This window comes from Simochromis diagramma, unplaced genomic scaffold (assembly GCF_900408965.1).
Source record: "Simochromis diagramma unplaced genomic scaffold, fSimDia1.1 OVJJ01000606.1, whole genome shotgun sequence".
Classification (NCBI taxonomy): domain Eukaryota; kingdom Metazoa; phylum Chordata; class Actinopteri; order Cichliformes; family Cichlidae; genus Simochromis; species Simochromis diagramma.
Window position 1 is genome coordinate 270,765 of NW_024387233.1, and position 15,994 is coordinate 286,758.

At 42.5% G+C, this 15,994-nt stretch overlaps 2 protein-coding genes across 2 annotated transcripts; one reads left to right on the plus strand and one right to left on the minus strand.

Annotated features, from left to right (window-relative positions):
• The first annotated feature begins 4,297 nt into the window (after positions 1 to 4,297).
• Positions 4,298 to 7,954, plus strand: LOC120746901 (zinc finger protein 154-like). Its single transcript, XM_040052431.1, has 3 exons — positions 4,298 to 4,733; positions 5,741 to 5,972; positions 7,866 to 7,954. The coding sequence occupies exons 1-3, from the start codon at positions 4,398 to 4,400 to the stop codon at positions 7,952 to 7,954; spliced, it is 657 nt and encodes a 218-aa protein (XP_039908365.1). The 5' UTR covers positions 4,298 to 4,397.
• A 652-nt stretch (positions 7,955 to 8,606) lies between these two features.
• On the minus strand, positions 8,607 to 11,347 carry LOC120746902. The gene is made up of 3 exons (XM_040052433.1): positions 11,059 to 11,347; positions 10,521 to 10,969; positions 8,607 to 8,709 (listed from the first exon to the last, which is right to left on the minus strand). Exons 1-3 carry the CDS (start codon positions 11,242 to 11,244, stop codon positions 8,607 to 8,609), a joined length of 738 nt encoding a protein of 245 aa, XP_039908367.1. The 5' UTR covers positions 11,245 to 11,347.
• Positions 11,348 to 15,994: the final 4,647 nt, after the last annotated feature.

Sequence of the window (15,994 nt, forward strand, 5' to 3'; positions counted from 1 at the left end):
TTTGCATATTAATGCTCAATAACTGACCTCCCAGCCCATTGTTCCTTCAGTGGTGCTCGTTTCAGTCATTATGTAAATGCTCTGTTGAAAATTGGGGAAACCTGCAGTCGGCTGAGACTGAAGAAGTCACTTGGATGAGTGACGAAACGTTTCTCCCACAAAAAGCTACGTCCAGATGAACAGAATCAAAGTTTGGGGAATGGTGGAGGTGGTGGGACTGGGGGGCTGAAGGAGTTGAAAGTGTGGGGTGGGGGAGTAACAGGTCTGTTCCTGTTTGTGGAAACCACAGGAGGAGGTGTTCAGGCTGTTGCTGGGTGTGAATTGTTGATGGAGTCTTTAAACTTGTAGTTGCTGTTTTCCAGACTGAAGCAGAGTCGTTAGCTGAAAACTGGTTTTAGAGGTTCATTCAGGACACCTTCTCAGGCTCGTACAGCCTTACCTGTATCATAACAAAGTGTATAAACCCCAATCCACCTTTAACATGGTCCTTCTCCCAAACCTTCAAATAGGACTTTCTGGCCCTGTCATAGTAAAGGGCTGCTTAGAATATTAGAGCCAATGTCACAAAGTTCCTCCTGAAGTATAAGTGAGTGAGAGAGTTTCCTCACTTTGCAGCACAACACGTCTCACAAGATTTCTACAAGCAATCAGAGTGAAATTTGTACTTTGTGTTGTCAGATGAACATATGAGACACTTTGACTCTTCAGTGCAGTGTGGAGCCTAACAAAGATCTGTTTTGTGTCCCAGCTGATCAGCAGGAGGAGAAGAGTCTGACGGAGCAGCAGAGGAACATTTTCAGCCATCTGGACTCAGCTGAGTCACTACAGAGGAAACGATGAGCTCAACACAGAAGGTGAGGAAAATATCACAGTTTCACCAAATAATCAGTCACGTCTAAAACTCTCATCCTCCCAACCTGTTATATGACTGTGTTGCATATTATGTTGTTTTTTAGAGACCACAGCACATGTTAAAATAAGGAAGGTTTATTCATCAACATTATTAATAATCAAATGGACATTTGTCAGAGTTTTACCCCTGATACTGCTGGATAAACAGAAACTCACTCAGGAACGAGGTCACACAGAGCTCAAGTTTTCACTCGCGAGGGGGAAGCAGTTGTCTCCAACCCACTTCAACTTGCTTTCTCCCTGCAGGTTGTTTTTATTGGTTACACACATGAAGCATAAAGCTTGTTGTTGTATTACCTATGAGAAACTACTATAACTGGTTACGAAGTGATTGTGCTGTGCAAGTGTGATTATACATTGTGTGTGGTTATATGATGGGAGTGCAGCTCTCCCAGATTGTTGTTGGTAGAATCTGTTCTTCTCAAGGTTGCTTGTTCCCCTTATCAATGTCATGCACGTAGTCATATGCGTAGGTTACCTAGATAGCAAACAGAAGCATTCTAGCTTTCTAAATGGCATTGTGTAGCTTTTTAAATGGCAACCTACAACACATACATTAAACCTAACAGTTTTTTCATCACCCCAAAAAATACACGTTCAAAGCACCACAACAGCAGCCCGATATCAGACAGAAGCTCTCAGCTGAGCTCTGTAGAGTGGGCAATTGTAATGAAGCTCTATATTATAATTTGTAGATTCAAGCTGCTCTTCATATTTTTGGCCAGCAGATGTCACCAAAGAGGACTGTGTTGAAAAGCTTTGAGTAATGAACCTTTTTCAATACAAGCTTCAGTGTTTCAGAAAGCTTCATTTGGCCATCACTGATATAAATAATATAGAAATGATCAGAGGAGGCAAAAGTACATTTACTCTATACTTAAGTAGAAGTACAGATATTAGTGTTATAAATACTTCAGTAAAAGTATTCATTCAACTTATTTACTTAAGTAACAGTGAAAAAGTACAGGCTCTGAAATGTAATCAGAGTAAAAAAGTAAAAGTAGCTCCTTGAAGAACATTTTAACCACATGTTTTTATCCAAAGTTAACTGAACCTTGTGCTTTATTAATGTAATAATAAAATAAGATTAGTAAATGAAGTACAAACTATGTATTTCTAATAAAGGTTCTCTGTTTGAATCAGTTAAGTAGAAAATGAAGGAAAATAAAACATATGTGTATTTTCTGTTGCCTACATTGTAGAGGGTGACTTTGCCTCTAAACAGGAACATGAGCAGGGAAGAGGTTAAAGTGGGATTGAGCAGGTGGGAACCCTAAAATCAGCTGTAGTGGCTCAGCGTGGGGAAAAGAATCACAGCTCACAATAATTTCTGTTGAGAGCTCCAGTAGATTTTCTTAAAGTACAGGCTCTAGACTAACTTTTTGTCATGGGCGTACTTGTACAAAAGTTAGGCGTACACAAATTATATAATAATTGATATAATATAATGTGTTTTTCTGGATACACTGTGCTTTTTCAGCTTTCAAAGATTGATGACACCATGTCAGAGCACTGGCTATGGATTTCAGAAGGATCAGACCTTAACTTAACAGAAAAGTTATCAATAGTTCTTTTCCTATTACAGCTACATCCACTTCTGTCGTGCCTATAATCCGTTCGATTCCGGTTTTCAAAGTCCCGATTCGATTCAATTTAGCCTCAGACAGTCAGAAATATTATAATTCTGATCATTTATCAGTACTGATACATGTGAGACTTCATCAGAATTGTGAACATCACAGCAGATGCCTTTGTGTGAAAGTAACTGAGAATAAAACACAGAAAAACATGAAGGAGATTTTTCTGGTCTGGCTTTTTATAGCAGATAACCTTAAAAACATTCTGCAATATTCTGCATATAAAGTTTAAATTACTTCAGTATTGAACAACAGAAAAATTAGGCTTTCTTGTCCGAGGTCATTTAAGTGAAAAAAAAAAGAAAAAGACAGCGCTATAAACAGCGGTAGACTGGTGGGTAATAAGCGAATGAATAATACAGAAAACAGAGATTGGAGACGGGAAACTGTTCTTGAAGTACAGAGAGAGAGAGACAGAGAGAGAGAGAGCTAGCTGTGCATGAAGTGTGATTTTAATAGTCGTGGAAGCAAAACAGCAAAATTCATGACGACATTGATCAAATGTGAAGCGCAGTTTGCTGCTTCTTTTGCTGCTGGCTCGGTGAATTTTGATTGGAGAGAGACAAAACCTGCAGCTCAGAATCAGCACAAAAAGACATAAACACAGAGCTCTGACAGCGTGTCCGTCTACAGGCCGTCGGGTGAGAAAGCGGAGAAAGACAAAGCTGATTCTGATGCGTCGGTCCGCTCTGTGTTTACGTCTTTGTGTGGAATCCGTGTACCTGCTCTCATTTGCTGGTTGTTGAAATGGTTTTGTGAGCTTTAATCTGAGAATCTGGTGTTTCTGGCAAAACACAGTTATATTTAAAAGTCGATTCAGGATTAAATGAATCGATATCGCTTTATTCAAGCTACTCACCTCTCTCTTCCAACTGCACTTTCAACTGGACCACGGCCAATCAGAGAGGTCCCGCCCCTTACTATCTCTGATTGTTTTAGTCCACGATAGGGGCATAATGTGTGTCTGTTGTTGACCACAGGGAAGGTTGCAGAGATTTTTATTTTATTTTTGTTACCCGAACAGTTGGTCGCACAGGTGCAACCAAATATTTTTTTTAGTCGCACCACTGAAAAATTTGGTCGCATTTGCAACCAAATTGGTCGCACTCTAGAGCCCTGTTAAAGTACAGGCTGTGATCAGCTGACCTGCTGCTCTCTGTGGATGTACACAACTGAATTCAACCAGATGTCAGCAGATGTTTCATGAGCTGTCCTGGCTGATTTCCATCCTCTACACTGACAGTACACTGTCTTTATATTAGACACTATATTGTTGGTATGAAGGTGGAACTCAGTGAATGGATGTCAGCATCATGAGCTTCAGTTTAAATGAATCTCTGCTACACTTGATGTAATCTAACTGTGACATGAGCACCACAGTCACTGTGCACCAGTCACACACTGTTCTTTACTTTAAATCCATCACAGTTCAGCAAACGAACCTGTTTATCCTGCACTAACCTGCAGAGGATCTTCATGCAGTCTTTAAATAACACAGTTAGTGATGAAATAACTCTTACTGAAGTAAGGAAAAAGTGATTTTACTGTTTGAACAGTCATGAATTATTTTTAACACCAGGTTGGATGTAATGTGTTAGAACTACCAGCAGGTGGGGATAAGAGACCTTTAAGGTGTTTGGTGCCACACTCCACCTTCAGGTTTAAAACTAGTGTTAATGGAGGGAGTTTGAAGGTTGAGTTTGTTCTACGACTGCATTTCACTCACTGCCTCTGTTTGTATCTCTGTCACTGCAGGACCAACATGGAGCGAGAAGTCAGCGCTCTCAGGAGGCCGACAAACCTCACAGAAGAAAGAGAGAGAAAAAACACACCTGTGACGAGTGTGGGATGGGTTTTACTGGGAAGGCTAAACTAAAACGTCATCAGGTCATCCACACTGGAGAGAGACCGTTCAGCTGTGACTTATGTGGAAAGTCTTTTTCCTGGAAGAGTTCCCTAAAAAGACACCAACTCATCCACAGTGGAGTTAAAGCGTACAGCTGTGATCAGTGTGGCAAACAGTTTACAACCAGCACGCAGTTACAACAACACATGTTTACCCACACTGAGGAGAGACCTTATGAATGTGACCTGTGTGAGAAGACTTTTAAATCTCCACATTACCTGAGAGAACACCAACAGATTCACACCAGAAAGAGACTCTCCAAGCGCAGTTACTGTGAGGTATGTATTTATATTGTTATCTTGTCATTTTAGCCTGACTGTTTGAAACAACTCTGCTCATTAAACTGTGTTAGCATGTTAGCAATTCTACTGCCTGGAAAAGGCTGCATCTGAGGCGGCACAGTTAATCTGCCTCAGATTGTTTTGCAGCATGTTTCATAATCTGAAAAAAAAAACATGTCACATGTACAGACCCAAGATCTGATTTCAACACATGAGGACTTACATGTAAGCTTTAATCTGCAGTTGATCAAATCCCACTGAGCAGTCCTTCCCTTTAAATCTAACCTCTCTTCTTCCTCTCCTGTCCTGTGTGTCATATCTTTCTCCATCTGAGTGAAGTTAGCTCTCTTTCTTTTCTCTCCCTGTGATGTACAGCAGCTGGACCTTTAGCCAGCAACACACTGTGAGACAAACTGCACACAAACAGTTTGTGTGTTTGCTGATGTTTGTTGATAGAAACGCTGCATTTGAAATTACCTGTTTGTTCAGGTGCTGTGCAAAAAAGAAAGAAGAACAACGTCTCACTTTAACTCCTGACTATGACTCACAGTTTTGCCTCTTTCATCTCTTTTTATGTTTCAAACCCTGGTGATTAGTACACGATCAGGATTGTCTTTCATGTGTTACTTTTCAGGCTCAAATCAGTTTGATGTTTGATGCCCTTAGTGATGAAATAACTCCCCTCAAATTCCTCCAACCAAAACTAAAAAGTCTGTTTTGAAAATATAATGAGTAGAAAGTCTTTTTTTCTGTGGGGAGTAAAAGTAAGGAAAAAAAGGAAAAATATTTTAGAGTGTTTGAACAGTCATGAATTATTTTTAAGACCAGGTTGGATGTAATGTGTTAGAACTACCAGCAGGTGGGGATAAGAGACCTTTAAGGTGTTTGGTGCCACACTCCACCTTCAGGTTTAAAACTAGTGTTAATGGAGGGAGTTTGAAGGTTGAGTTTGTTCCACGACTGCATTTCACTCACTGCCTCTGTTTGTATCTCTGTCACTGCAGGACCAACATGGAGCGAGAAGTCAGCGCTCTCAGGAGGCCGACAAACCTCAACCAAGAAAGAGAGAGAAAAAACACACCTGTGATGAGTGTGGGATGGGTTTTACTGGGAAGGATGATCTAAAACGTCACCAGGTCATCCACACTGGAGAGAAACCGTTCAGCTGTGACTTGTGTGGAAAGTCTTTTTCCTGGAAGCTTTCCCTAAAACAACACCAACTCATCCACAGTGGAGTTAAAGTGTACAACTGTGATCAGTGTGGGAGAGCTTTTACTCACAGTCGCAACTTACAGAGGCATCTAGTTACCCACTCTGGAATTAAGGCATACAGCTGTGACATCTGTGGGAAAACTTTCAGCCGGATTGAGAGCAGAAATACACACCTACGCATTCACACCAGACATGATGTGTACTGCTGTGAACAGTGTGGCAAACAGTTTATAACCAACAGGCATTTACAACAACACATGTTTACCCACACTGAGGAGAGACCTCATAAATGTGACCTGTGTGAGAAGACTTTTAAATCTCCACGTTACCTGAGACGACACCAACAGATCCACACCAGAAAGAGACTCTCCAAGTGCAGTTACTGTGAGGTATGTATTTATATTTTTATCTTGTCATTTTAGCCCGACTGTTTGGAACAACTCTGCTCATTAAACTGTCTCAGCTTGGGGTGGGTTTTGATAATCGATTTACCGATTAAAATCGAGTCTGGCTTGGATAACGTGACATCAATTCATTAAAATCCTGAATCGAGTTTTTTATTATAATTTTATTTTGCCCGAAACGCCCGAATCTCAGGTGAAACATCACAAAATTTTGACAACCACCAAACAGCTCAAACAGTAAACTAGAGGAGGTACACGGATTCTGCACAAAGCGCAGACCCGCGGATTAGAATCAGTGAGTTGTCGCCTTTCTCACCCGACAGCACAGACACAGTCGGGGCTGAAAGCTTGCAGCTCACTGATTCTGATGTTTCGGCAATTCTACTGCATGAAAAAGCAGCTCTGAGTGATTATTCAGATTTTCATTTCAGTTATGATGTTGTTTGTTTTTTTATTTGCTCTTTATTTCAGGCGACGTTCAGGATAAAAATGTTGAAGGACTGACTTACACTGTCTTTGTGTCTTTGTTTAGAAGCAGAGCGACACAGATGGATCCAGTTCTCAACCCTGTCATCACTGTGGTGGTGGGAAAGACTTTCATTGTGACCTTTGTGGAAAAACTTTCAGTCAAAAACACACCCTAAAAGTACATCAACGTAGACACACTGGAGAAGAACTGAAATACTGCAAAGAATGTGGGAGAAGCTTCACCACATTAAGTGGATTAAAACAACATGAACTGATTCACAGTGGGACAAAAAAGCACCTCTGTGATCAGTGTGGGTCATCTTTCATTACTGCAATGAACCTTAAAAGACACAAACGAGTCCACACAGGAGAGAAACCATACAAGTGCAGACACTGTGACAAAAGCTTCGCACATTCAGCTAATCGTAACCTTCATGAACATACACACATGGAAGAAAACTACAGCTGTGACCAGTGTGACAAGAGCTTCAGGAATCTCAGTTCATACTCCAAACACAAACGATCCCACGTTACTAATAAACTGTTTCACTGTTACCAATGTGCCAAAACATTCACCTCATTGTCTGCTCTGTGCAAACATCAGCGTGATCACTCAGGGCTGAAATCACTCCCATCATAGTAAGATGCATGTCAGTGTCATCAGCTGTTTTATATTTGAGAAAAAAGGTTGAAAGATCTTTTAAAAAAATGTATTTTTCCTTAAACTTGCTGTAGGTATTAAAACTTATGATTTTTTGTTTAAGATGTCGAAACAATTAATTTTGTGAATTCATTTTTTAAAGTTGTGGTTTCATTTGCTCAAAGTTCATCAATGTTTTCCTGATGCAAGGTGGGATGGATCCATGCTTTTATGCTGTTTAAGACAAATTCTGAAAGCTGAACGTTGCAGAGATTGAGACCCATTAGACCAGGCAGCATTTTTCAATCTTCTATTGTCCTGAGCTGTGGCCTCAGTTTCACTGGAAGTTTAACCCAAGTACGGTGTCCAGCTGTGGACTGGTCCATGGACCCGCCTGTCCTCCAGGAACACAGGTACACATCCTGGACAGGGAGGAACGCCGGTTTGAGACCAGAGTCAAGGAGACCATTTACGTCAAAAGGGAAAGACTCTGAATCAAGGAGGGGGCCTAAGGGGACTTTTATTTCCTTTGCAACGTCCATTTAAAGTTCCATTTAAACACAGACAACAAGTAACTGGACTAAGCACAGTAGGAAATGGTTTGCCCCTTCTCATCAGCAACACCTGGACAGAATTACCCTTGACCTTAAATAACCCCGTACCTACCTCTGCCATAACCAGTACATAAAATGAAATACAACCTTCTAGTGGTGATAAAGACAGGGAAATAAGAAAAATGGCTCCTACACACCAGCTCCTAATTACATGAGGCAGAGGACATAGTAATTACTGAACTTAAAGGAGCCATGATGAATTCAGCTTTATTATGTGATAAGAACAAGTAGTCTGATGTCCTGTAATCATGATGACGCTAAAATTTGAGATACAATAAAAAAAATATACGTTTTTCTACTAGGTATTGGTTCAGTATCGTCGATACCACCCTGAATTTTACTTTGTATTGGATCAGAAAGGAAATCAGTGGTATTGCACATCACTGGTCATGATACATCAATACAATATGCATAAGACAGCAAATCATGTTTAATTTATACATCATTCTACCAGTAATCTAGTTCATCAGTTTGTAGCTTCACAAAACAAAATAAAAAGGAATTTTTGCAACAGGTTTTTCAATCAATTTTGTTAATTTTGTTTCCAGATAAGAGAGGCCAGAGCTTTCTTATCCTCTGTGTTTAATCTGGACCTTGGGACAGCTAAGAGCATCTGATCCACAGACTTCAGTGATCTTACAGGAGTGAACAAATTTAAAAGATCAGAAAGGTTTGAGGGTCCCAACCCATGCAACGCCTTAAAAACACATAATAAAATCTTAAAATGAATTCAAAACCTAACTGGCAGCCAGTGTAAGGATGCCAGTACGGGAGATATGTAGTCTTGGTTGCATAAAATAAGATAACCTTTATTAGTCCCGAGCGTAGGAAATTTGTTTTGTTACAGCAGTGGACAGTGCAAAGTTGCATAGACAATTTTAAGAAAAAACACTGGAATAATATATCCATGAGATACTGTACACAATAGAATAGAATGAAATACTACATGCAATTGAATAAAATAGAATACAAATACTATTTACAATTGAGTATAATACAACGATGCCAGAAAGAGTATTGCACATGTGTGGATGTGTGTGCTTGGTCAGTTGAAGTCTTTCTTGTGGAGTCTGACAGCAGTGGGGAGGAAAGACCTGCGAAATCTCTCCGTCCCACATCATAGGTGCCGCAGCCACTGAAGGAGCTGCTCAGAGCTGTCAGAGTCTCCTGCATTGGGTGGGAGATGTTGTCCAACAGGGATGACAGCTTAGCCACCATTCTCCTGTCACTCACCACCTCCACTGGGTCCAGAGGGCATCCTAGAACAGAGCTGGCCCTTCTGATCAACCTGTTCAGTCTCTTCCTGTCCCCAGCAGAGATGCTGCCGCCCCAGCAGACCACACTGTAAAAGATGGCTGAGGCGACCACAGAGTCATAGAAGGTCTTCAGGAGTGGGCCCTTCACTAGGGCCCCGGAGAGCAGCCAGTTGGCTTTTCTACCTTTAAAACCCTCCTACCAGCCAAATGGCTTTTAGCTAGGCTTTAGCTTCAGCCAAGTGGAAGCTAAATTGGCTAGTCATTCATATGTAAATTAGGTTGTTACCTGGGAATTCTGGAGGGAGGGGAGTGGGGGTGTGTGAATGAGGGGGTGGGGGAGCTGCTAAAAGCTGTGAACTTCCTTTTGTTTTCACTTTGATGCATTCTCAATCATCCAGGGAAATAAATCTCCAAAAGTCACCAACTTGGAGTGTTTCAGTTTGCCATCTTAGGGAGAAATCAACACACATGGGTGTATGTCCTTTGTTGCTGCGATTTATTGATAAAAACAGTACAAAAAACCAACCATTTGTACACATATTTACAAATAATAATAAAAAGTGAGTGAGTACATTTCAACATTTTCAGCAATCACTCACAATTCTGGCACTGCCATGGTATCTGTAGTCTGCATTTACCACATGTGCATCTGTAGCAGTGAACACATCGCACAGTGGCATGACTGTTCTTGCATTTGTGTTTGACCTGACACATGGCTCTTTTTCAATTCAATTCAATTCAATTTTATTTATATAGCGCCAAATCACAACAAAAGTCGCCTCAAGGCGCTTCATAGATACAGAGAAAAACCCAAAAATCATATGACCCCCTATGAGCAAGCACTTTGGCGACAGTGGGAAGGAAAAACTCCCTTTTAACAGGAAGAAACCTCCGGCAGAACCAGGCTCAAGGAGGGGCGGGGCCATCTGCTGCGACCGGTTGGGGTGAGAGAAGGAAGACAGGATAAAGACATGCTGTGGAAGAGAGACAGAGGTTAATAACAGATATGATTCAATGCAGAGAGGTCTATTAACACATAGTGAGTGAGAAAGGTGACTGGAAAGGAAAAACTCAATGCATCATGGGAATCCCCCGCCAGCCTACATCTATTGCAGCATAACTAAGGGAGGATTCAGGGTCACCAGGTCCAGCCCTAACTATATGCTTTAGCAAAAAGGAAAGTTTTAAGCCTAATCTTAAAAGTAGAGATAGAGATAGTTTTTCCAGGGCTAGGTGTGGAGGGTTGTGTCCAAAGCAACTGTTCTTTTCTTGCCTTCTTCTCAGCTACATGAGAGTGAGCCAACTCTCTTGCAAGCTCCACCAGGAAGTCCACCCGTCTTTCCTTCGTACCGGTGCATGCTTGATACAGCACATGTGCATTCAGTGCTGCCATGTCAATCATGTTATAAAACACGGCAACTGGCCAGCGCCGTGTTCCTCTGCGGACAGTGTACTCCCGAACCATCTGGTCCATCACATCCACGCCACACTTTGTTTTGTTGTAAAGGGTGACAGTGTTTGGCTTCCTTTTGGTAGTGTTATCAGTCTGAACCACGCTGTGCATGCTGCTAAGAATATAGACTGTCTTCTTCCGTTTGGCCGCATACGCCGTCAGCGTGGCAGCAGAGGTTGAAAACACCTAAGAAATAAGATAAATTGTTATTTCCATAACACTTTTACACACAATGAAACACATAAACATAGAACCACAAAAGACCTGCAACATACCTGAGTGGTAAATTCATTGCGATCTGTCTGTCTAGTGGATTGAGGAATTTCCCTGCGAATCTTGTTGACTGTGCCGAGGATGGTGGTTTTCCGTCTAAGAAGTTTTTGCGCAAGTGAAAGCGATGTGAAGAAATTGTGCGTGGTAACATTTCTGCCCTTGTCTAGGAATGGTTCCATCAGCCTCATTACTACATTTTCAGAAAGTCTCTCCCCAGTGGGACGATTGGGGTCCTTGCCAAGATATGGGAAGACATTGCAAATGTACTTGGATTTTAGGTCGCAAGCCACCCAAAACTTGATCCCAAACTTGTCAGGTTTACTTGCAATATACTGCAGGAAACAGCACCGAGTCTTTGATGGGAAAAGGTGTTCATCAACGGTGATATGTAGACCAGGGTTGTAGCACGTGATGCAGTTGGTGACAAATGATCCCCACACACTGGAAATTGCAGCGAACTTATCAGTCTTTGCTCGATCACTGCGGGTGGACTTGTCATCAAAGCGTAGGTGTTGCATGATGTCTTGGAAGCGGTTTCGTGCCATAGTTCCAATTATCTGTGGGTTTCCCAGGTTTGCTGACCAGCAGTCACGTAGAGATGGAACCCTGTTAACCCCCCACAAGATGACAATTGCAATAAATGCCATTAGTTCAGGGAGGTCCATGAACCAATGAACATGCTCCGTTTGCTGTGCATGTTGAATAGTCCATTCTTGAATGCTATGAAGCATGTCAAGAGTGATGAAACACAGGAAGCTCTGAAGGCGACTCGAGATACTTCTCCTGGCCTTAGCCGTTGGCTCTCCATCTGCAGCGTACGCTTCTATTGGGGTGAAAGGGAGACAGGTCCCCACCTGTTCTTCACGCCACACTGTGCCAGGTTTCGCTGTCTCAGTCCCCAAACAAGCTCTCTTTTTAGGTGGAGAAGCAGTCTCCTCATCTGCAGTGTGAACAAATTCAAATTGTGAGCAATGGGAAGGTCAAACAAAATCACAAATGCATGCATAGATACTAATTATAATTCCAGTATCTCCTCCTCCTCTGTATCAGAATAATGTCTGAAATATCTTACTTACTAACTACATCCACTTACTTGTTTGAAATGTATTAGGAAATAACATGAAATGAAACTAACCGGAAGACTGATCAGACAGCTCTGAGTCCGAATCCGGCTGAACTTCTAGGTCTTCTCCATCCGAGTCACAAGGGTCGACTTCCCTCAGGATCATTTCCAAGGCCTGCTGAGTGGTGAGTCTTCTCTGCATTTTCTTTCCTTGGAGAGGAGGTCCGTACACCACAGAATTCTTCAGGGCAATCCATTGTGGCATCAATCAGACCACTGGTATAATGTTGAAAATGTTGAAATGTACTCACTCACTTTTTATTATTATTTGTAAATATGTGTACAAATGGTTGGTTTTTTGTACTGTTTTTATCAATAAATCTCAGCAACAAAGGACCTACACCCATGTGTGTTGATTTCTCCCTAAGATGGCAAACTGAAACACTCCAAGTTGGTGACTTTTGGAGATTTATTTCCCTGGATGATTGAGAATGCATCAAAGTGAACACAAAAGGAAGTTCACAGCTTTTAGCAGCTCCCCCACCCCCTCAATCACATACCCCGACTCCCCTCCCTCCAGAATTCCCAGGTAACAACCTAATTTACATATGAATGACTAGCCAATTTAGCTTCCACTTGGCTGAAGCTAAAGCTTAGCTAAAAGCCTTCCAGCCATTTGGCTGGAAGGCAGGTTTTAAAGGTAGAAAGGTAGAAGCCTGGGACTCCTAGTGATGGGGTGATGCACTTTTGTACTGTACTCCTTGTCGTCCCCATCAGTGATGAGGCCGACTATTGCAGAGTCGTCAGAGAACTTCTGCAGGAAGCACTGGGTGGAGTTGTGGGTGAAGTCTGCAGTGTAGATGGTGAAGAGGAACGGAGCCAGAACGGTTCCCTGTGGGGCCCCCGTACTGCAGACGACCCTCTCTGACACACAGCCCTGAGTTCTCACATACTGTGGTCGGTCAGTGAGGTAGTCTAAAATCCAGGTGACTGACGATATCATTGACACGAGACAAAATACTTTACAACTTTATTAGTGCAAAAAACCCCATCAATGTATTTTCACATAAACAAGCAGCTGTTTTTATGTGCATTACAGTTATATAAAAATTAACAGTGCAAATGCTAATTCCTTGCTGACAGTTTAACCAAAAGGCATTTCCAGTGGAAAATGGCCAACATATCTTCAGCATAACCATGTAGAATATCCACAAAACTTAAAAGGAGGTTATACACACACAATACGGTAATATTATGTTGAAGCACAGTTTTTATCACCCCGCGAGGCTCCTGCCTACGATAGCCGTAATGCTCCAACAATCCATCAAGCGGTGCGGATTCGTAGCTTAGAAAAGTCATACTAAAACCTTTTCGAGCGCCGTGTACTACATAAAATCGTTTCCAGGTCAGTAAACACAACCAGAATTCATACATAAGACACACAGGATTATAAGTGGCACTGTTGATTTTCAGAAAAATCAAAGGATTGATTTTAAGTGTGCCGTATTTTCCAAAAAAACACGGTAATAACGACGGCCCGCTAGCATGTGCTACCAAAAATAGTGCTTTGTTGTGTATCTGACGGAACAAAGCCACACCACTGAAGTTGCAGCCTTTTTGCAAACCAGTTTTTGCTGCTAGGCAAACTGAAGTGATGAGCTCACCAGGCGCCGAAGCTGAGCCAGGACCAGCCGCTCCAGGGTCTTCATCAAGTGGGATGTCAGAGCCACCGGCCCATAGCCGTTGAGGTCTTTGGCACTGGTACAACACAGGAGGTTTTCCAGAGCTGCCTCAGGCTCTGGTTGAGAAGGTGCTCCATCACCCCACACAGTTGGTCTGCGCAGGACATGACAACCCTTGAGCTGATGCCATCTAGACCTGCAGCTTTCCTGGCTTTAATCCTCCTCACTTCCCTCCTAAGCTGGGTGGTTGAGAGAGGCAGGCTGGAGCCTTGTGTTAAGTGTCTATTGGATGCTGTTGTTGGGGGTGGGGAGGAGTGACCAGGGTGAGTAGAGGAGGTGTTAAGTATCTGAGGTGTCAGAGGTGGAACAGCAGCAGTGGGTGTGGGTGAGTCTGCAGCCGATGTTGGAGACTGCCTCATGGATGAATCAAACCTGTTGAAGAAATGATGCAGTTCATTTGCCCACCTCACATCCCTGCCAGGCAGAGAGTTCTGACGTTTGTGCCCTGAGATGGTTCTGAGGCCTCTCCAGACTTCGCCAACATTGTTTTGTTGTAATGCATGTCCCCAGGCTGTCGATGTCCTCTCCGTGGTTTCACAGACCACCTCCCACACAGTAGACTCAAAACAGTCATTAAGAGCCTCCTCGCTTTCCTCTGACCATCTCTGCACTGTGCGGGTGGCTGGTGGCTCCCTGTGCACTAAGGGCTTATACACAGGGACAAGGTGCACCAGGTTGTGATCAGATCTACCCAGGGAAGGGAGAAGTGATGAACTGTATGCCTCTTCTGCACTGACGTACAGTAAGTCCAGTGTTTTATTGTCTCTAGTTGAGCATGTCACATACTGTGTGAAGGTGGGCAGTGTGGAGTTCAGAGAGACATGATTAAAGTCTCCTGATATTAAACGGCTAAAGGCTCAATGTCTCTGCTGCAGAGTGGTTCTTTTACAGTGATGTGCACGGGTTTACACCATGTGTCATTCACAAACACTGCCAGCCCCCGTCCTTTCCTCTTACCGTTGTCTCTTGTCCTGTCCACTCGCAGTAGCTGGAATCTCGGTAACGTCACGCTCGTGTCTGGAGTTAGCGGTGTTACTACATTGCCGGTATCCCCTCTGTGACCAGGTTAGCGACGTGAACTCATCTATCTTATTGCGTGAAGATCTTATGTTTCCAATGATTACAGAAGGGAGAGATGGTCTATAGCGAGCTTAACTCACCCAAGTTAAGTTGCTGTCATCAGAAGAAAATTAAAGCGACGAGTGGTGAAGAAGTCATTCAAAATAAAGGTTTTATATTTTTTAGCACCTCGCATTAACCAGAGCCAATCTAGCTAACACAGGGTTGCTGGCCAATTCCAATAGGTGCACCAATTCCAGGGATCGCCCGGAGATGAACAACTTCATGGGCAAATTTGTTCAGAAGAGCGTAAGGATTAGCCGTTGGTGAAGCAGCCATGAAATTTTTGAATTTTACCAATACACTGCCCCGTTTCTCTCGCCTTCTTTGGCATTTCTTCCTGGTGGGATGGCATTGTGGATCGCACCGGAGGAACAGTGGTACAGTCTCGAACACAGGTGGGATATGAAAATCTTCACGTCCTTGGGCCAGTCGGGATTGCTCTACAACAGTGGCTCTGATATTTAGTAGCGATTGGAAGTCATAAACCAGAAATGTAGAGACCTTTTTTAATTTTAAACCTTCTTCTGACGAGGTTGACATTCTTATTAATTCTTTTAATGAACACTGTCTTGCCATTCTTAATCAGATTGCTCCTTTCAAAACTAGTCATTGCACTGTTAGTTCCTGCACACCATGGTTAAATAATCAAACCCGTGGTCTTCGATGCTCCTGTCGAAAAGCAGAGCGTCTCTGGAAGTCCACTGGGCTGGTTGTCCATCGGGAACACTTCAAAGAACTTCTTCACTTATATAATGAGTCAGTTAAAGAGGCCAGATCCACTTACTTCAATAATCTCATAAATCGTCATTAAAAATAACCCAAGAATTCTATTTGATACTATCAATTGTATTGTTTCTCCTCCAACTCAGCATGCTGTGTTTCTTTCTGACGAAGACTGTAGCACTTTCCTCAATTACTTTGTAAATAAGGTGATGGACTTGAGATCCAAAATCTCCTCAAGTGCCTCCCCTTATGAAGATGCCCCTTGTTGTCCCGGGTCATTTACTTCTT